Source organism: Pseudonaja textilis, chromosome 2, assembly GCF_049901715.1.
Source record: "Pseudonaja textilis isolate UNSWEBS1 chromosome 2, rPseTex1.2, whole genome shotgun sequence".
Taxonomy (NCBI): Eukaryota; Metazoa; Chordata; class Lepidosauria; order Squamata; family Elapidae; genus Pseudonaja; species Pseudonaja textilis.
In genome coordinates, this window is record NC_141991.1 from 90,743,884 (window position 1) to 90,766,736 (window position 22,853).

The window sequence follows — 22,853 nt, forward strand, 5'->3', positions numbered from 1 at the left end:
TTTTGGATGGAGACAATATTTGTAAATTGTAGGTGTTATCAACTTCTAGATAGTGTGCAGTGGCCAGCAAGAACAATATTTACATATTTTAAATTACATCTTAGGAATCTATTTCAAAAAGCTTACAACAATGCATACAATAACTAATGAAAATGATTGTGTTGAAGAAAAATGGCTTGTCCATTATTTTCTCTGGTATGGCTCATTTCCATTTCCTCCCCAACTATTTATTTTATTATTCAGCTATTTTTAAGGTTGCTTTATTATCTTAAAAAATGTTATTTTGTGTTATGTAACAGCCATGGAAAAAGTCTAGGTTTTTTTTTGTCTTTTCAGTGATATTTTTGGAATAACCTGAGAAAATAAACATAATTTATTATCAGTTTTGTGTGCCCTGCTCTCAATAAATGTCATTCTCTTGTTGGTTAACAATAACATTTAAATCTACAAGTTTAAAACAAGTCAAAGGGCCAAGCAGATAATGCAGTCACACTGTCAATTGAAAAAAGGTGCTAGCAATGGGAGAAAGGACATGAGATTAAAATGATGGAACTGATATTCCTCTTTTTATTTGGTGCTTTATCCTATTTTGGGGGGATGTTTGAAGACTAAATTATTAGTGTAACATACTGTTGACCAATTGGATTTTTATTGGTCCAAAACAGCTGTTCAAACACATTTGTATAGGAAACTAGAGATAACTTAAGTGCATAGATTTGTATGTTGTATGTACATGAGCATAAGCTCATATATGGTCAATCCGAATAATCTTCGTCTGTGTGAAAATACAGACAAGATATAAACTAGGTCCCTTTAAGGAAACTTTGTTCTTCTTATTTAATTTTAATGTATGAACTCTTGCCAGTAATTCAACTCATGAACTCTCAGCATGAGTTTGTCTAGGGCAAGCTTGTTTAATCAGTCATGTCTGTGGTTTTATATCAACAACTTTAGTTTATAATTTTATCCATCAGTATTCCATCTGCTTTTTTTCCTCAGTAAATCATTTTTAATATCAACTCCTTTACTAAAACATATTTATGTTATCTGTAAAGAAAAAGTCAACATCCAGAATTATCTTTTGATCATTCTTTTTGTAAATAATTTTCTAACTTTCTCTCCAGGGGCCAAATCCAACTAATATTTTCTTCTCCACAGGAACAATTTCTCAGCTTTAAGTAAAACATTTAATGTCAAAAGCAGTCTCACTTAACCTTTAGACCATTATCCTAAAAAAATTATTCTTGAACTTCAAGGGTTTCTGAACTCTTAAACCTTATATTAAAACAAAACCTTTACAGAAAGATGGATCTAGAAAATATGTTCAAAAGCCATTGAAATGGACATTTCTTAAATATTTCAACTTCTCTAAAAATTTGCAAGCATTACGTGTTGTGAGAAACTTTTCTAAAAAGTCAAAAGAGGAACATAAAAATCATCTTCAATCATCATCAATCAATCCAATATAATACCTAGTATTTATTTCATTATAGTCCATCTTTCTTTTAAAATTCTTAAGAAAGAATCATCCCTCATTTTATACACATAACCACAAATCAATGAATTAGGTCGAATTATTCAATTTTTTCCAGCCAAAGCCACCCAATTAATTCTGTGATTGGGTCTTGATATAAATCTTGAGTCTTACCAGGTCCAGTTCAGTACAGTAAAAATTACTTTACAATGATTCTCAACACCTGCTGGAATAAACTTACTGATCTTAAGAAGTTAATAGATATAAGATTGATTCACTTGATAGAAAAAGTGTTACTATATTAATGTCTTGGTTCCATACCCATTTATCTTGGAATAAACCCTACTGAATTTAACGAAACTTCTGAAAAGTTCCTGTTATAAAGCTGAATTTCCATATTCTTTTGGGAGTAACATCCATTGTTCAATGATGTTTGTTTCTTAGTAGAAGTATATAGCACTGTAAATAAAATTATTTCTAATCATTATGTTAAACATCTGTTCTTTAAAAATATTACCATTTTAATAATTGTGATAATATTATCAGAATTATTTGAATAATTTCCTTATTCCATAATCATAGCAGGGAAATTATGTTTATCTACAAAATAAGATATTTAAACTCTTCATTTGCAAAAATAGCAATGCATTAAATACTTAATATATACTCTTAAGAACAAAATGCAAGGATAAAATTGCAATACAGATAGTCCTCAACTTATGGCCACAATTAAGCCCAAAATTTACATTGTTAAGTAAGACATTTGTTAATTGAATTATGTCCCATTTTACAAAGTTTATGACTTTTCTTGCCACAGTTGTTAAGTGAATCACTATAGTTGATAAGTTAGTAACCTGTTTGTTAAGTGAATCTGCCTTCCCTATTGACTTTGCTTCTCAGAAGGTTGCAAAAGGTGATCACATGACCTTGGGACACAACATAAGTATGAACCTGTTGCCAAGCGGCTGAATTGTGATCACATGATCATGAGGGTTGTAACTGTGAAGAAAGGTCATATGTAACTTTTTTCAGTGCTGTTGTATCTTTGAATGGTTACTAAATGAACTGTTGTAAGTTGAGGACTACTTGTAGAAAGCCAAAAGTTGTTTAGAAAGTTATTCAATCATAATGTAATAATTAGAGTGGCATATCCTCTATAGACTTGGATGCAACATGCTTTCTAAGACAAAGAGATGGGTGTCTGTGGAGTGAAGAATAAATAAACAGAAATTGGAAAAAGATTAATGTGTATTCTGATGTTTAGTCTTTTTTTCATTATCCTAACTTACATTTTTGTAATCAGTGATCAGACCACCATACACAAATTTGTCTTTTCACCAAAGGAAGAAGAATCATTTGCTTTTTATGTAAGGTATGATGGCTTCCAACTAGAAATTAAAAGATACTGCTCCAGAGTTGCTTGGAGTTTTTGAGATGAGAATCTTGATAAGTTCTCAAAGTTATAGGAATAGATAGGGATTCTACATGACTTATATTCAAATTAAATTTAACCATCTTTTATCTGGAGTTATACATTAGATCCTGTTCCAAGCTGCCCTGAGTGGTGAAACTAGATTGAAGATTGCTAAAAAAATATCTTCTATCCTTCTGCTTCGTCTCCTTATTCTGTGGCTATCTACTTCCAATTTCAATTACCATTTTTAGATAATCCTGATCCTTCATTTAGTTCTCATACATTAAGGTGAGGATATGCATTGAAATTCTTGCACAATTCTAAGTACAAAAAGAATGGGACTGTAAATACTGGCGGATGTTGGCAGATATCATAGACCAAGAACTGGTATTAAGAACTGGATTTATAAATCAAGGAATTTTCTTCTAATTGTACCAGCATAAAGAAAGGAGTCATGTAGTCGGACAAATGTCTTTTTCCTTCTCTTTTTTTAAAAACCCAATTTAGAGCACTTGGTACAAATCCTTTACATTGCGACTGCAGCCTGCGCTGGCTTTCAGAGTGGGTAAAGGCAGGCTACAAAGAGCCTGGCATTGCACGATGTAGTAGTCCAGATGACATGACCGACAGGCTTTTACTAACAACACCAACTCAGCATTTCCAGTGCAAAGGTAGGTATAATTCTTGGTCCTCTGCAATTAGATAGGAGACCACCAGGAAATTCCAGTGTACTGTAGATCTGGAAAAAAATATTTTTTTAAAAAAAAATTGTGTAAGAAGGTAATTGCAACCCACTTTTCTACTGTACTATTTCTAATGGAAAAAACATGGACACATTGGACACGGCTTAAAAAAGGCTTTACTTTTGAGGATAAAGAATTGAAATTTGAAGAAGGTAAAGAATTAAAACTTGGTGATGAATGTGTGCCATTATTCAATCCTAATTTTCCCTCATAAACTCTGAACTAAACAGAAGCTATATACTTTTCTTCTGCCTAAAAAATCCATGTTTCCAAAAACTTTATTGTGATATTCATACAGTGGCGGATTAAGGCTCACTGGTGCCCTAAGCACTGACAAATCTTGGTGCCACACTCCTTTGTACATACTGTACAAATGAAACCAAGCTTAGGCTACATAATTTTTATGGCGCTCCCTTTGGGCCTGGTGCCCTAAGCACGTGCTTAGTCTCCTTAATGGTTAATACACCACTGTACACAAATGGTGCTTTCTTTTAATTTTGCATTTCTGTTGCCCTTAAATCTATATATTAAAGGATTCTCTTTCCTTTCCAGTATTTGTGATGTTCCATTTTCTGCCCACTGATCATTAAAGAGTCACTCATATGCCTGTCAAAGACAATTATATTAAGGATCCAGGTGATCCGTAAGAAAAGATCTAGGTGTGAAGGGGATATGACGAGCATGTATCTTTATCTCAGAATTTTACTGAAATTTACATCAGTTTACCATTCAAGTTTGATAGTGGTCATGTTTGAAATGTGGGATTTTTTCCCCTCTACTTGGCTAATTTTTAGTTTATTTATCTATTACACATTCAGCCATTACAGGAGCAAGAGGTAATATACATAGCTCTCGTTTTCCCAGTGAGATAAAATAATTTCATTTCATGTCAGAGCTTCATCTTGACAGAATGCTCCAAAAGATAGTATAGGCATGGCTTTGAAAGAAATACGGCAATTATTTGTAACACTTGAGCTTTACCCTTAGCATTTTCTTAAAACAGGAAAGTGCGTGGGGTTTCTAGGGTTTTGTGACCCAAGCTACCTCAAAGGGATGACATTTATTTATTTCATTTTATTTTGCTTTTATAGCATAATGAAATGAATCCTTCTTAAGATAGTATTTTTTGCAAGTTAGCTTTGTTCCAGCATAGTGTTTGTACTTGAAATGCACTAAGGTCACTGATACATAATACAGTTGCAGCACTTAAACTTCCAAGAGAATGTATTTATATACACATGTTTATATGCACCATGCACCAAAGACTCTTGAGTAATATGCTTGTATATGAAGCAATGTCTTGAAAATGTTTTAAATTGTTTTCAAACTTTTTCAGATGTATTCTTGTTTTATTGCAGGAGTTGTTGACGTCAGCATTGTGTCCAAATGTAACCCTTGCCTATCTACTCCCTGTAAAAATAATGGGACTTGCAACAATGATCCTGTGGATTTTTACCGATGTACTTGCCCATTTGGCTACAAGGTAGAGTAACTGATAATAGATGGATTTCAGCATTGAATAGCAATAGCACTTAGACTTGTAAACAGCTTCATAATGCTTTACAGCCCTCTCTAAGTGGTTTACAGAGTCAGCATGTTGTCATCAACAATCACATAATACAGGGCAATCTTGTCACATAATAAGATTGCACAAGTGCTGTTGGAGCTGCTTGGACCACATTACATGTGGTCCTACATCTCAAACACTTGTTTTTCTGAAGCGAATGTAGAGATTTGTACAAAGCAGAACAAGTAGTTCCTGTGCCTGAGTATGCTACATTTGTACAATGTGTGTCTAAAGCAGTATAAGATTGAGAAGTGAAACGCTTATAGACACGAGGGCTGGAAAAGTAGAAGAAAAAACAACAACATCAAAAGCTAGGAGTACAAACACAAGGAACATTGTATAAAGCCAAGTAAGCTTGCTTCAATATCTGAAAAATATCTCTACAACTGTGACATACTATTGAAAAAAAGTAACTTTTGACAAGTTCAGATGTGAACATTATGAAAAGAGCATTTTTTTTTATACTAAGCTCTTCCCCACTAAAATATCATGCTAATTTAGGAACAATGTCTTTCTTCCTTCTCACCAGTCAGCTTCAAACAGGGATGTTCATCTGGAGTCCATTACCTTGATAAATTATCCCAAACCTGCCCACTCAGCATTGTTATTCCTTGTTTGATGTAGATATGGAGTAAACTTTCTATAGAAAAGTTCACAGATATATCAATAGACTGTGGAAACCCTAATTCAAGAATGATTGGACAAGACTGAGTTTTATTGAATACTCAATGGCAAGGCAATTCTATCTTTTTCTGAAACATATAATTTGATAATCACAGCAGGTCTTCAGTCGTGTGCATTACTACAAAGGAAATGATATGATTAAAACCAGAGATGACATAATTCAGTAGGATATGCTGGATAAAGTCATAAAATCTTAAATAGAGATTCCAGTTGTAGAAAGCAACTGATGCTAACTGTACATAGCATGTGTGTGTGTGTGTGTGTGTGTGTGTGTGTGTTTTCTTACATTTTCGCGGGTATCTAATTGTATGGTATTCAGCTTTGTTTGGGTATTTTCGCATGTCATATATAGCTTTTAAAGTTGTAGCGACGTTTCGGCAGAATCTCATCTGCCATCATCAGGCTTCTGTATTGTTTTCGTCTGTGAGTCAGGCTTTCACAGCCGTTTCTGTTTTAAATTTGGGGCTAGCCTACTGCTGTGTTAGAATGGTTTTTTCTTCATCCTGATTGGTTGGGAGTCTTGGTCTGTGTTTATTGGTCTTGGAGTTTGCTGTGTTCTGCTTGATTGGTGTTTCTAATATCTTCTGTCTATTTTGTAGCGTTTCTTTTGTCTGGATTGGCTGGCAACATTGTGTTTCCTGTATTGGAGGCTTTTTTTTTTTTTTTTATAAATTTTTATTATTTTTTTAACATAAAAAACACAACAACAAAACATAAAAGTATCAGCTCCCCCATATTTTTGTACACACCGTAAGTCGGTTGGTCCATCGGTTTTGTGCATTCACCTCATAGTCACAATTACAGTTACTTTATATAATACTCTTATCAATACAAATTTATAAATCCTAGTATCGCTATTAAAAAAAAAAAAAATTTGACTAAACTTTTATTCGGTCATGCCTTTATGAGATAACTATATTTTAAATATTTTATTCTAAAACAAATCTTATAATCATACCAATTCTATCCCAAATATGAAAAAGAAAGAAACAAAGAAAACTATTATATAGATATAGTATCAAAAACCAATAAAAGGAAAGGGAAAATAAAGTCATTATTATTCCTTATTATCTAACTTTTATATTTTAATATTTCATCATTCAACCATTGATAGAAAAGATCCCAAACTAAATAAAATTGTTTATCTTCTTGCTCTCTAATTTCAAAAGTCAATCTACTCATCTCAGCACATTCCAAAATTTTCTTTACAACTTCTTCTTGCAATGGAATTTTCTCATTTTTCCAATTTTTTGCAAATACAATCCTAGCAGCAGTCAATACATTTACAATCAAATATTTCAACTCTTTACTATAAGTATCTGGTAGTATTCCCAATAGAAAAACTCCGGTTTCAAGTCTATATGCTTCTTTGTCATTTTTTCCAGCCACATGTGGATTTTAGTCCAATATTTTCTAGCATCCTCACAAGTCCACCACATGTGATAGTATGAACCAGGTTTCTGATGACATTTCCAGCATTTTTCGGATTTGTTCTTGAACATTCTTGCTATCCTTGTCGGGGAAAATGCCACCTGTAAAACATCTTATACAAGTTTTCTTTATAGGCTGTAGACATTGTCATTTTATAATTTTGCGACCATAATTTCTGCCATTTCTCTAAATCAATCCCATATCCAAAATTCCTCCCCCACGCAATCATAGTTTCTTTAACTTGTTCTTCCTCAAGCTTAATTTGCAATAAATAACCATACAATTTTTTAATCACCTTTTCATCAGTACCCATCAAAATCTTATCCAAGTCAGTTTGCTTATCATAAAATCCCTCTGCTTTGGAATCCTCATAGTACTTTGAATGTATTTGCAAATATGAAAACCAATTCATCTGTATACCTTGTTCTTCCAATTTTTGCATCGATTTAAGTTCACCCTTTTCATCTAATAATTCCCATAGTTAACTGTTTGTTCCTTTTATAAATTATAGGATAAGAAAACGCTTCTATCGCCGATAACCAAACTGGAATTTTCAAATAACACTGTTTTTTATCTTCTCCCAATTCAACCACAGAGACTCCCGTATATAATGCCTTCTAAAATACCCTGTGTTTTAGTTCCTTGTACCATAAAAAAGCATGCCAGCCCAACAACAAATCATGACCTTCTAATGTCAACAATCTGATTTTCCTTAATGTTATCCATTCTTTAACCCACGTCAAGTTTGCAGCTTGGTAGTACAACTCCCAATTAGGCAGTCCAAACCCTCCTCTAAATCTAGCATCCTGTAAAAGCTTTAACTTTATTCTTGCTTTCTTGCCTTGCCATATATACTTCAAAACAATTTTATTTAAATCCTCAAAATATTCTTTTCCAAGCCTAATTGGTATTGTTTGAAACAAAAATAAGACTCTGGGTAAAATGTTCATCTTGATTGTTGAAATCCTTCCTATTAATGACAATTGTAAGTTCTCCCATTTTTTCAAATCTTGAGCTATCTGTTGTTTAAGTTTAATATAATTATTCTCCTTCAATGTACTACATCTTGATGTCAAATATATCCCCAGATACTTAACCTTGTTTGTAACTTGAATTTTTAACAGTTCTGCCAACTCTTCCCTTTGTTTCAGCAACATATTCTTTGACAAAATCTTTGTTTTATCTCTATTTATTTTCAAACCAGCCACCTCCCCATAGACCTCTATCTTTTCCAACAGTTTCGAGGCTGTTTCTATAGGGTCTTCCAAGATAAAGACTAGGTCATCTGCAAAGGCTTGTAGTTTAAATTCTTCCTTTTAATTTTCATTCCTTTTATAGTTTTATCTTCTCTGATATTTCTATTCAACACTTCCAAAGTCAATACAAATATCAAGGGAGAAAGAGGGCAACCTTGTCTTGTGCCTTTTCTTATATTAATAGGATCTGTAAATTCTCCCTCCATCATTACCTTAGCTGTTTGTTCATTATAAATTGCTTTTATTGCCTGAATAAATCTTCTAGCAAAGCCCATCTGTTCCATTAAAAGTAACATAAATCTCCAATTCACGTTATCAAATGCCTTTTGAGCATCTAAAAATATCAAAGCCATTTGCTTTTCAGGATGCACCTCATAGTATTCCAGGGTGTCCAGAATTACTCTCATATTGTCTCTGATTTGTCGCTTTGGCAAAAACCCATTTTGGTCTGGGTGGATAAAGTTATTCAAGTACTTTTTAAGTCTTTCTGCTAATATTGAAGCAAAATTTTTATAATCTGCATTTAGTAAAGAAATCGGTCTATAATTCTTGATTTGCAGTAGGTCCGCCTCCTCTTTTGGAATAAGTGTAATGTAAGCCTCTGACCATGTTTTAGGTATCATCTTTTTTAACATAACTTCATTCATAACTTCTAACAGTGGAATACACAGTGATTCTTGAAAGATTTTATAAAATTCTACAGGAAACCCGTCTGGACCTGGTGCCTTTCCATTATTTTGTTTCTTAAGTGCTTGACTTAACTCCATCATTGTTATATTACTTTCTAGCATTTCTTCAATCTCTTTAGGTATCTTAGGTAGATTTGCATTCTGCAGGTATTGTTTAACTTTCTCCTCATCAATGTCTTCTTTCTTATACAAATGCTTATAAAAATCATAAATAATCTCTTTTTTTCTTTGCTGCCATAACAAATTTTACCTTGGTCGTCTATTAACTGCAGTATTTTCCTCGACTCTTTCTCCTTTCTCAATTTGTATGCTAGCCATCTACCTGGCTTATTTGCATCCTCAAAATAATTCTGTTTAGCATTCCTAATTTTCTGTGCCAGTTCTTCTTTCTCTATTAAATCCATTTTATGTTTAGTTATATCCAGTTTCATTTTAACATCTTTTCTGTGTGGCATTTTCTGTAATTCTTTTTCAAGTCCCTTATATTCATCATCCAAGGCTTTAAGAGTTCGCCTTTTCCTGTTGTTCTTTTTCTTGTATAGTCTATTATCAAGCCTCTAACATAGGCCTTCATTGTGTCCCAAACATTCTGTATTGAGGTGTCTTCTTTTCTGTTCTCTTTAAAGAAGAAGGCCAATTCTTTCTCCATCCATTGTATAAATTCCTTATCCTTTAAAATAGAATTATTTAATGTCCATCTCGATCTTTTCCTTTGTCCCTTCCATTCAATTGTCAATGGGTTATGGTCAGCCCAAGTACTTGTTTCAATATTTACTTCTTGAATACTAGACATTAAATCTGTTGAGATCCAAATCATATCCAGTCTGGACCATGATAGATGCCTATTTGAATAGAACGTAAATTGCTTAGATTTATCATTTCTTTCTCTCCATATGTCTTTTAAAGTTAATTCATCTATCATTTTAAAAAGGATTTAGGAAGAGTTTTCTGTTATGCTTTACTGTTGTTGCAATATAGTCAAGTCTATTATCCACAATTCCATTAAAGTCTCCCATCATAATTACATTAGCATAGTCAAGTTCGGCAGTCTTAGTATGTAATTTTCTATAGAATTCTTCCTGTTTATCATTCGGTGCATAAATTGCAATCAAAAGTATCTTTCTATTATTGTCCATTATTTCTACCATTAATATTCTCCCATCATCATCTGTATAAATCATTTTTGCTGAATGGCCTCTTTAATATATAAAACCACCCCTCTTTTCTTGGATTGTGTCAAAGAGGTAAACAATTTCCCTAATTTTGGTTGTAATAACAATTGTTCATGTTGCTTTTTAATATGAGGAGAAGGGAGTTATAATTAGAGCCTTGGATAATTAAATAGAGTGCAGTGTTGTTGTTTTTTTTGAGTTCTGCCAACCCCTTCACTAACATCAAGGTCCTTACTTTTAAACTTGATTTATTTGCAAAGGGAAGCCTCTGAATTTCTTTTTCTACTTATATTTTATTTTGATTTAACTGATTTTATTTTTCTTTTGCCTATTTGGATCCTGTTTTCTCTTTTTTTCCTTTTTTTTTTTTTAATGTACATCAGCGGACTATTTCTTTTTCCTTTCCTTTTCCTTTTTTCAATTGAGGTTTTTCTTTTTCTTTTTCTTTTCTTTTTCTGGCTGGACTAAGGTGTGGAATCTGAAGAAACTTATTTTTCTTGGTTTTTGTTTTGTTTTTTGTTTTTTCTCTTTTTCTTCTTCCCTTCTTCCTTTTTGGCTTTGTCTTGTTTATTATTATTATTGGGTTTTTATGCTATATTTCTGTCTGTTTTCCACAAAAGCAAAATCACAGGCCTGATCCACAAAAACACACTGAGACATAATGGAGACCTAGAAGATGAACAGACCTATGGAACAGCTGTCCTGCCCTACATAAGAGGTATTACAGACAAAATCAGTAACTACACAGGCATCACATCAAGACTGCCTTCAAAACAGACAGAAAAATAGCAGCCATCCTTAGAAACCCCAAAGATAAAATTGACCTGGAAAACCAAGGCATATATGAAGTCCCCTATGCATCATGCCCGGCCACATACATTGGACACACCAATAGAAGAATAAGTACCCACCTGGATGAACACAAAAATGCAGTAAAAAAGCTGGAAAACACTTCCTCACTAGTCCAACACATGAAAGCCACAGGTCATAGCATCAACTTCGAAGGCACCAAAACCCTAGCCACTATAGAAAACCCCAGCCACAGAATCATCAGAGAAGCCATAGAGATTGAAAAAAGACCTGAAAACATGAATAGAAGAGATGAGTCCACCAGACTGTCAATTATTTGGAAGCCTGCACTCACAAACAAAAAAATCTCCACACCACAAGCCAAGCAACACCTGGGCACAAACAGATCCTCCCGATACCTCCAGCTCAAACACACCCTAACCAGGCACCCAGATGACACCTAGCATCCTAATAAATGATAGCTGTCCGTTTACTCGGAGCCAAGCTGCACTAAAAGCCTCCAATACAGGAAACACAATGTTGCCAGCCAATCAAGACAAAAAAAAAACACTACAAAATAGACAGAAGATATTAGAAACACCAGTCAAGCAGAACACAGCAAACTCCAAGACCAATAAACACAGACCAAGACTCCCAACCAATCAGGATGAAGAAAAAAACATTCTGGCACAGCAGTAGGCTAGCCCCAAATTTAAAACAGAAACGGCTGTGAAAGCCTGACTCATAGACGAACACAATACAGTAGCCCGATGAAGGCAGATGAGATTCTGCTGAAACGTTGCTACAACTTTAAAAGCACAACTATAATGACATGGGAAAATACCCGAACAAAGCTGAATACCATACATGTAATTACCCGTCACCCTGGCCCCATTTTCCCCCAAGCTCACTGGGAAACTTGAAAATAGTCTGGCTATTTTCAAAAATAGCAGAGAAGTACTGTGTTTGCCTGAGATCCAAATTACGTTTTCCAAATAATTTTCAAGTGTGTGCTGAGCTACTAAAATATCTCCCCCATGTGTCTCTCTATATTTTACTTTCCATCTCTCATTTCAATCCCTTTCCTTACCTGTACATCTTGTCCTCAATTATAAATTATTCATTTGACTTTTTTCATTTATCTTAGAGAATATTGTTATGTCTGGGCTGGTATGAGTGAAACCTGAACCTAACTGGCTCCCAGCAATGGTCGCTGACTAGGTATACTTGGACCAGTCACTCTTCCTTAATCAAACCTTAAGCAAGTTATTGTTGGGTGGAAAATGAGAAGAGAGCTATTATGCATGTTGCCTCGAGTTCTTGAGGCAACATACAAAAGGCAGGGCATGAATCAGATAGATAGATGGATGGATGGATGGATAGATAGATAGATAGATAGATAGATAGATAGATAGATAGATAGATAGATAGTCTTCTCTAACCAGGATGCTCTTTAGATATATGGACATTGACTTTTTAGCAATGACAATGCTTATTGGAGAATTCATGAAGAATAGTCCTTGTTTTAATGTACCTTTATTGATTGTTAAATAAAGTATTTATAGAAAGAGTGTAAATATACTTGCACCTTTAGCTACAATTTTATATTGTTATATTATGAGCCATGGTGGCGCAATGGTTAGAGTACAGTACTGCAGACTATTTCTGCTGACTGCCAACTGACTGTAATTTGACGGTTCATGTCTCACCAGGCTCAAGGGTTACTCAGCCTTCCATCCTTCTGAGGTGGGTAAAAGGAGGACACAGATTGTTGGGAGCAATATGCTGACTCTGTAAACAGCTTAGAGAGGGCTGTAAAGCACTGTGAAGTGGTATATAAGTCTTATTGCTATTGTATATACCATGGTATGCACAGTCATCTTGGAATAAAGCCACTTTAGCTAAAGGGGATCCTAACTTGGATAAAGTTGTATTTTAATACACATTAAATTGTTCAAGAAAAAAATCTTCTGGAAATAAGGTTTTGACTGAATTGTAAAAATACGAAGAGCCAAAGCTCTTTGTCTGAATGGATTTGAATATTGTAAAAGACAATGGGTTCATTTTATTTTACATCTTTATAGCAGTTTCATAGTACATTTAATATGACTTCTATGTACAATGTACAAGCATTGTACATAACAGAATCTCTCCTGTATTTCATGCAAAGAATCAGTCTGTCGACAATATGTTCCACAAGCATAGCAGTTCATCCTGAAATCTCTGTTAGAAAGAAATAATACTGTCCTTGGAAAATGATGATTTAACTCTACAATAAAAATAAAAATCAGTGCTGCACAGTTTTTTTTCAAACATACTTTGGAGAGCTTTGATTAACCCAACAACCTAAGACCCAATAAATGGCTGTATGTCTCTTTTCATATAAATGTTTATTGTTTATGTTGAGGACTTTACAAGGACATAATCTGGACTACGTATTCAAAAACTGGATGATAAAATGCAGTCCCGAGATTCATATATTTATTATCTTCTTGCTGTTTGCACTGCTTTAATAGGAAAAAAAGATAGTTTCATTGAATAAGAACAAGTGTTTTGATTCTGAAGGATGCATTCTTTGTGCCTGCGAAGGCCAGGTTAGGAAAACAGAGTGAACTTCTCAGTCAGTAATAGAAAATGACTAATGTTTCCTGTTTAACTTTTACTGATAGGGTCGAGATTGCAGCACACCTATTCATGCTTGCATTCAGAATCCATGCCAGAATGGGGGAACTTGCCATCCTACTGACACAAATCAAGACGGATTCAGGTAACCAACAACAAAGCGTGATTAAATGATGGCAATGGATAAAGCAATGGATGGCAATGGATAAAGCAACTTGTTTTCACTACTTTGATGCATAAAAGGCTACCGTACAAAACCATCCCAGAGAAATTAAACTAAAGCATGGTCTAGATTGGCAAGTTAAATCATTGGCCCAATTGCTTTAAATGAGAAAGTGATACAGGCACTTACATCTTTCCGGTTTAAAACCAGAGGACTTAAAAGTATTTAACTTTGTCTTTACCAAGACCTTCATCTGAAACAAAGAATTATATTTGGGTCAGGGCTGGGTGGATTGTGTGCATGCAGTCATCCCATTTTGATTCTAATTATGTGCTCTGGAGCATACGGGAGGGTGGTGTAGCAGTTCTTTACAAGAGCTTGTAAGTCAAATCTTTTCAGAGCACAAAGCAATGATTTCAAAGATTTGCAGACAGGTGCTATATTAAACAGTTAATATGTCCTTTATCTATTGCCACTTCTCTTATTAAATCCCTACAACTTCTAAGTTTAAAACATTCATTGGTTCATTGTTTAAAGTGGAATTTTCTGGTAACTTCCAATTGGATTCTAAGAGGTCTCAGAAGTGGTTGGGCTGGTTCTGCAAATGATTCTGTCAATTTCCGTTTGATAGACAGAAATTCTATCTAGTAGGAGAAGTACGAGGGCTGTCAAGATTTTTCTAAATTGGTTTTTCAACATACTTCAAAGATGATCCTATAACACATGAAATAACTGCAGGTCCTGACTTGAATATGATAAGGCACAACAGTAAGTGTATGCAGGCTTTGCTATATTAATATGTGCATTAAAGCTTCAGCTTTTTCCTCTGCTTTTATTACACCAACAAACTCAAGGCATACGGAATTATTTTAGATTTATTTATTCATTAAATAGATTTATAGGGCCATCTAACTCATACATGATAACTATAGGCAGCATACACATTAAAAATCAACAATATAAAAGCCCCAGAATGCACGTGTGCACACAGACACACACACACATCATGGCAGTGACAAACACAATTTTACAAGCCACTTGATCAGGTGCAAATCAACCTGGGATCCACAAGCCCACTGACAAAACCCTATCTTCATGGCATTCCAGAAGGAGGGGATCAACCTTATTTCCAGGGGAATGGTAATCCAAAAGGAGGGAACCACTATAGACAAGAACTTCTAGATTCCATGAGGTATACTTCCTTAATAGATGGAACCTATAACAGCCTTTCCACTCTGGTGGCCAAGTAGACTTAACTTGGGGAAACACATTTTGTCCTATATCCTGGCCCCAAGTCATACAGTGTTCTGAGCAGTCTAACTTGTACTCCTGTCTCCTCCTCCCAGAATTATTTTACAAAACCCTCAGAGGATTGTTATAACACTTTATGTGAGGTTTTTGAGGAAAATATATCTGGTGACCAATCCTGATGCCACCTTTGATGAAAAGCTAACTTATGTCTGTATCTACTGACTCCTTGTACTATAGGATACATTTCAATATGTGATATCTGGGAATGTGGACATATTTCTTGGAACAATATATTCCACCACTGGATCTTTCTCAAAGGTGGCTCATAATTTCTAGCCAGTAGTATATTAAAGGTGCTATAGTTCACATCATACTTCTTTGTCAGTCCTTTAAAGTAGACTAGGAAAGGTTAAGAATGCCAGTACTACATTTTTATGAAGTTATAGAAACAGAATCTTGCAAGTCTGAATGCACTTCCCCTTCCTTCATTATGTTTCAGAAAACTAGAGAGAGTGTCAAACCTGAGACACTTTCTCAGATTGCTTTTCAACTTAAAATTTCTTTTGCCTAACATTGTCTTGGTTCTGACTCTCCCTCCTGTTTCTCAAAGTTACTTTTACAGCCGATTATTTTAAGAAATAGCAAAATGTATCCTTGTTTGAGTGAATCAGTTGTTAGTGCTCTTCTTAAGAAGCCTGCTGGATCTCTTAAAGATGGGTGATTATGAGCCAATCTGTAACTCATATGATTAGACAGGTGGCTGATAGATGTTTTTCAACTGCAGGCAGACCTGGGGGAAGAAATATTGTGACAAATTTAAAATGACTTCAAATGGGCTACATAATTGAGATTGTCTTGATTAGGTCAATGTATTATTTTTGTCTTGGGATTGACAGAGGGAGCATAGCCTGTTGGTTCTTTTTGATCTCTCGGGTTACTTTGATATCATTGCCTCGAAACAAAGGCATAGTTTTGTAATGGTTCCATTATTCAGTCTCCAACACTTTAATTTTCTACAAGAAACTACTGAAGGGGATCAGAAGTTTTGGAATTGTGTTCTATCAGTAAGCTGACGACATCAAGATTTACTCTTCAGGAACCCGTGTGGCTTCTCTGAATGCCTGTCTGCAAACAGTAATAGGGTAAATGAGAGAAAAATTGAAATTGAATCCAGAGAAGGCAAAGAAGCTTATTGTAAGGGTCTATAATTCGGGGAGATGATAGATCAGCTGTTCTGAATGGGGTTTTATCCTCCCTTTTGGTTACAAATATCTCTGGTTTCCTAGATTGAAGAAATGATTAGGAACACCTTTTGTCAGCTTTAGTTGATTTGCCAACTTTACCCTTTCTGGAAAACAATGATCATAAAGGTATGATTCATGCACTGGTAACCTCCCAGGGTGACCACAATCAATGCATACTTAAATCTAATAAAGAAACTTCAATTGATTAGGCCTAACTATTTTATTAGATCTTTTTAAAAAATCATTGCTTTGTATAGGGCTTTAACTGTTAATATTTATTCTAATTATTTTAACTATTTGCTGTCATTGCTATTTTATGGTTTTAGTATCTTTACTTTAAATTTGTAGTTAATCACTGAGATGGTAAGCACCATACACACCTCCACTTCAAAACTCACAAATTCACATGCACAGAAGTAATGCAGAAGAAACTCCTCTAATTACCTCATAGACAACCCTGTGAGAGTGGATACATTTTTAAAAGATGTTCTCTTATTGGCAAGTTATTGCCCAGATATCCAGATTCATTGGGCCATTATAACCAGCCCTTCACTATTCCATAGATTTATCAAATGGCAATTATCTCTCCATTGTACAGAGCTCCTCCATGTTCAGATCATCAATCTCATTTCAACAGAATACCATAGAGAACATTTATCTTGTTGTTTGCTAGCACCTTGATACTCATAGGGGCAAGCTGATAATTACCAACTAAGTGAGCACAATTTGTATGGAAATGACAATCCCCCAAGACAAGGAGTCTAGAGTAATGCTACATCTAGGGCAAGGGGAGAGGATCCTTGCTAGCTGGTTGGTCAGCATGTTAATAGAAACCCAAAAGTATCTTGGCCTGCCACATGCAACAGCCTAACTTCAGAATTGGTAAATACCTTCAACTTTCTCTTCTCTTCAGTACATGACTAGCAGATCATAGATTTTGCTGAGAGATGAACTTCTCCTGTTGTTGACTACCAAGTCTTTATGATGTGACAAGTCAATGTGTTCATCCAGAATAATCAGTGTTTTATCACTAATTGATCTGGCATTGCAAGTCCACCACTGCTGTCAGTTTGACTTCCTTGTTCATGCTGCAACCAGGAAAGAACTGAGGCTAGTCATTGATCTGCCTACCTTTTCCTGAAATATCTAGGTTTCTCCCTTCCACCATATTTCCTACTATATTTTCATCTTACTTCACCATTATCCAAGCTATTTTCAAAGTCCCTTGTCAATTTAGAGAAGACCGGGGCAGTTTCAAATTGGACATTTTTGATAGTGATACCAACCTCATAGTTTGGTATTCATTTTAAGTTCATTTTAAGCTTCAGTCCAGGAAGATAAGAAGTCCTGGGATGATGGTCTATGTCAGGAATACATAATATTGTGGTTGATCCTGTAAGAAATAAGTTTTTCATACATAAATAAGCATCTAAACAGCTAGGCAAACAGAGATTGGAAGAAATACTTTCTGTCTCTCTTGATTCTTATTCCTAGCATCCAGTTACAAAGAATGTTGGTGTTCTATTCTCATGTAGTTCATTTCTTTTTCCATTGTGCTTCAGAATGAATCATATCTTGGGGGATAATCCATAAGTAACATTGATGAGCATGAAATGTTATATGGAAGCTGTCTTTGGAATGTTCTGTTGTTATGGCCTGTGAAAGAAATTATATTTTCTATATATCTTTCTCCCAGTGAAATATATTAATACACATGCTCAGCTGCCAAACTTGTCAACTCTTTGCTTTTATGAATGTAAGCCAAAGCATTCTTCCATATGAAATGCCAAGTGATTTAACTTGAAGGATTCTGTAGTCACAGACAAGAAAAATTATCTTCTAAATAATAGCAGAGTAGTGACATAAGCCAGGAAATTCACTCTGTTTTGACTGGAACTCCATTCTGATACCCTTCCTGTTCAAGCTGTGTTTAGCTTGCATAAAGGGCCCAAACAGCAGGTAATACTGCTTTTCATATTTGTTGTTGTAACATGCTATCACAACAGTGTCAGTAAAAGGCATGGGGTCAGGTAGAAGTATTAAACAACATGCCTTTCTTTGACCTTAAATAAGGATGATTACTCCAGAAAGAAATGAAATAATTATTTATGGGGCCTATTAACCTACCTAATTAAAAAAAATAGTTCATAAAATTCTCAGCTTGCATTATCTATATAATAATGCTCAGAATGTGGGTAACAAACAAGAAGTGCTAAAACTCTTACTATAAAAAGGGAAATTTGATTTCATATGTATAATAGACACTTGTTGGTGGGTTGAATCCCATGATTAGAACAGAGCAGATGAAGGATATGATTTGTTCAAAGGAACAGAACTAAAAGAAAGGGAGGGCAAGTTGCTCTCTATATTAAAAGTATCCACTCCTACTCAGAAATCCAAATGAATCAATTTGACAATGCTCTGGAGGAATGAATTAAAGCAATACGTTATTGATGGCTGCTACCCTGTAGGTGATGCTGTCCAAAAGCAAATTGCAGGACATGAAGGACAAATGATCTGGAAGTTTGGATGACAAACTTTGTCAGGCATAGATCTTCCAGGAAATCATTGACTTGATGATGCCATTTTTATTTAAAGGACAGAGGAAGACACAAAAGGATAAACTCTTCCTAACTTGATGGTAAGCAATAGAAAAAGGTGAAGTGGAAGTAGGAAAAACTTAAGATAAAGTGATCCCGAGAGGTATTGTGCCCTAAGGTTCAATCCTAAACCATCTACTCTTCAATAGCTTATTGATGTCTTGTATGAAGATGGTGAGAGAATGCTTACCAAATTTGAATATGGTCCAAAATTGTGTGGAAAAACAATTGTCCTCGAAGGCAGATATAAAACTGAAAATAATCTTCATATTTACTGGATAGAGAGATTTGCTGAAAGTAATGAAATAATAGAATACAAAACTTCTTGGAAAAGCAATTAATTGCAAACAGGGCACTAGAATTCAGAAAAAGTAAAACCTCGGAGAAATGGGAACGTGATCACAGAAGTGTAGCAATGATGATTAGGTGACTAGAAGTTTTCATAAAGAGACTAAAAGAACTAGGAATGTTCACCTCAGAGAAGGGAAGGGTATTGTAAATATCTATTAGGAATTCATACAAAAATGTTTTACATTTGTTTTCTATCACTTCGAAGTACAGGAAAAAGAATAAAGGCCTTAAGCAACAGGAAGGCAGAATCTAACTGAATTTTAGTAAAATAACCTCAAAATATGAACAAACTAGTTCTGGAATCAATGATGTGTTTAAGAAGGGGCTATTGTCATAGATGCTTTAATTCGAATTCCTGTGCTGAACTGGAGGTTGGATTTATTAGCCCAATGTACCTTCCAACTGTATCATTCCATAATTCATTTAATGATAAATGATTTGGTCTCAAATGCTGCTTTTTCTTTGTAACCATTTGTTCTTCTTTTTATTTTGCATAAAATAATATTTATAGTAAACGTTACTGTGCCCATTTCACACCTTCTCTTTCCATCCTCCAGAAGTAAGGACATAAAGAATGCTATTTCTAACATCCTGAAATTATTAATGTATATAATGTCAAGCATCAGTGAAAACAGGAGATTCAGGCAGTTCAAAAGAGTGTAAAGATTTTTTGCAAGCTTAAATTCTCTATAAAAAATCTGAGCTACTAATGATCAAGGGAAATGAGCGAGAGTTAAGAAGGCATTCAAGATGGGCTGGACTTTGATTTCTTGCAGGCATGTAGGGACTCATGACTTACGACACGTTTGACTCCTCTCTTGGGTTCAGCCTTTTCATCTCCTACTTTTTTTTTTTCAAAATTGTAGAGTTTGGTCTTAGCCTTTCATCTTGATATAGAATATAATAGAAATTGGATATAAAATAGCTTTTTCTGTTTATTTTACGACTAAAACAGATAATAGCAAAAAGATTTGCTTATCCCCTTTAGCTCTCTCAGCTCAAAATGATGAGCAAAGGAATCACACTTTCCATTTAATTACTGCTGACAATTTAATAGTATTTTTCACTGAAGAAAATAGAGTTCAGGAATATTTCATTCTGATTGAGTCATGCCCATTGTAGAGAAGCCCTTACTGCTCCTATGTTTATCGGAAATTTTGTTTTTGTAGCTGGAGCGTATCAATTTGAGGATGTTAAATTCTGCCTTTTACTTCCAGTAGCATAACATTCACTTAAGAACTTATTTGGGGAGAAAAAACTAGGCTGATAGATTTTTTTACTGTGTTAATGTTCCATAGTTGATGGATAAGTTCAATGTTTATGGACTATTGAATCTGTCCAATTGATATGCAGGTTATGTATAATTATTTAGCCAAAGGGCTTTAGAACATTTGCTGGAGAGAGAAAAATGTTTGAATACAACAGCTGATTTGTAAACCAAATACATCTGGCTAACATGTACATCATCCAGACTAAATTACTCGATCAGAGCAAGCTAATATTATTTAGCACTTCCAATATGTGTAGTCACATCAAAATTTACCAAAAGAGCTGACCCTAAAATAGCATTACATTTTGTACAGTTTATTTATGCCCTTTTGTTGTAGTGCAATTTCTGAGTGAAAAGGATATATAAATTTGTTATCATATTGTAACAGCAGGACCAAATGTTTTTTAGTGATAGCATTGATACCAATCAAAATCAAAGAGCATAGTTTAGTTGGAAAGCTACATGAATCTCCTAATAGATTTGGCCAAGTTCAATAATACTAATAGGCATATCCAAAATATCTATCTATCATCTATCATCTATCTATCCATTCATCTTCCTTCCTTCCTTCCTTCCTTCCTTCCTTCCTTCCTTCCTTCTTCCTCTCTTTCTTTCTTTTTCTTTATTTTGTCTATCTATTATCTATTTAATCTATCTGTATTTTTATCACGGTTGGAGAGGCAGGAGGGGCATAACTTTATTAACTTTTTGGTGAATTGGTGAATTCAGTACAGGTGGCTTCAAATGTATAACTCATTTATTATCCTACTGACTGTCCATGATGTTTTCATCTTCAGAAACTCCAAACATCTTGATCCTGTTTTTCCATATTTTGAGTCACACCACTATGCCTGGGAATCTACTGTTGAGGTAATTCCCCGTTAGGAGAATGAGCGCATACAGGGAGACATATAGAGAGTAGTGTTGGAATAATACACACAGAGCACACAGATACACTGTACAGTAAATGTAGGTTTTTACTTCCAGAAAGGTTTAAGCAAAGTCCAAAATAAACAATCCAAAGTCATTCACAAGTTAAATCAGTCAGTTTTCAATCCAGGGATAATCCAAATATCAAAGTCCAGTGTCAAAAAACAGTTCAGTAACAAATTTACATTAAATCCAGAAATACAGTCAATTAGGAAAAATGGAGCAACAGCAATACTTTCCAACAGAAGGAAACAAAGATACACTCACACTCTCTTCTGAGACTAAGACTAAACAGCCCAGGTTTCTGGCTCCATCTTATGGCCATTTGAGAAACCACACCTAATTACAGTTTTTCATTTTCTTAAAGATACAGTTTTAAAATGTTTATCCTGGTTTACATATTTCTAACCCAAATAGCTGTTAGGTGACTCATATTCCTAACATCTGCCTTTCAATTGATCACATTTGCTTATTGAAGCCTTGGTTTGACAAGCAAGATGTTTTGCATTTCATGAAATGCCAATCGCATGATGCAAATGCCTGAAAGAATTCATATACTTTTTGCAGATTTTTTTCCAAGTAGTCTCAAGCTGATTGTACCTCTGAACCAGTCGTGGTATTCAGCCAGTTCACACCACTTCAGGTGATCCAGTAGCAAGGATTTGGCATGAGTCACCAAACCAATAGTAATTTCTGGTTGGCCACGCCCCCAACCCGGTCACCCGGTTTCAGCTTGATCGCTTGGCCTGCCCACCCGATGCCTGATGCTCACTCACCCCGTCCACCCGATGCTTGCCGGCCCAGTCACTCCTTAAGGTATTTCTTTTTTTTTTTTAACCTCCCAACAATCCAGAATTCCAGAACTCCCAGAATTCCCCTTGCTTCTTACTGCTTCACCCAGGAGGCTTCCTGAGGCCCAGGAAGGCAAAAAATGAGTGAGGGGGTTCCTGGGAGCTGAAATGCCTCTGTAGAGGCTCCTCTGAGGCCAGAAAGGCCCCAAAACAGAGCATGGAGGGGTGCTGCTTGCTCCTCCCATGCTCCATTTTTTTCTTCCTGAGTCCCAGGGAAGCCTTCTGAGAGCACAAAGCCACCCCCGAGAGGTTCCTCTGAGGCCAGGAAGGCTCCAAAATGGAGCATGGAGGGTGCTGCATGCCCTTCCTATGATCTGTTTTTTTTCTTCCTGAGCCCCAGGGGAGCCTTCTG

At 35.1% G+C, this 22,853-nt stretch overlaps 1 protein-coding gene across 1 annotated transcript in view; it reads left to right on the forward strand.

Annotated features, from left to right (window-relative positions):
- SLIT3 (slit guidance ligand 3) overlaps positions 1 to 22,853 on the forward strand; it is a 494,586-nt gene that overhangs the window by 409,197 nt on the left and 62,536 nt on the right. Inside the window, exons 25-27 of the mRNA XM_026696342.2 lie at positions 3,396 to 3,559; positions 4,990 to 5,114; positions 13,889 to 13,986. Of these exons, the coding sequence (XP_026552127.2) occupies positions 3,396 to 3,559; positions 4,990 to 5,114; positions 13,889 to 13,986 (387 nt within the window). The remainder of the gene's footprint in view (positions 1 to 3,395; positions 3,560 to 4,989; positions 5,115 to 13,888; positions 13,987 to 22,853) is intronic.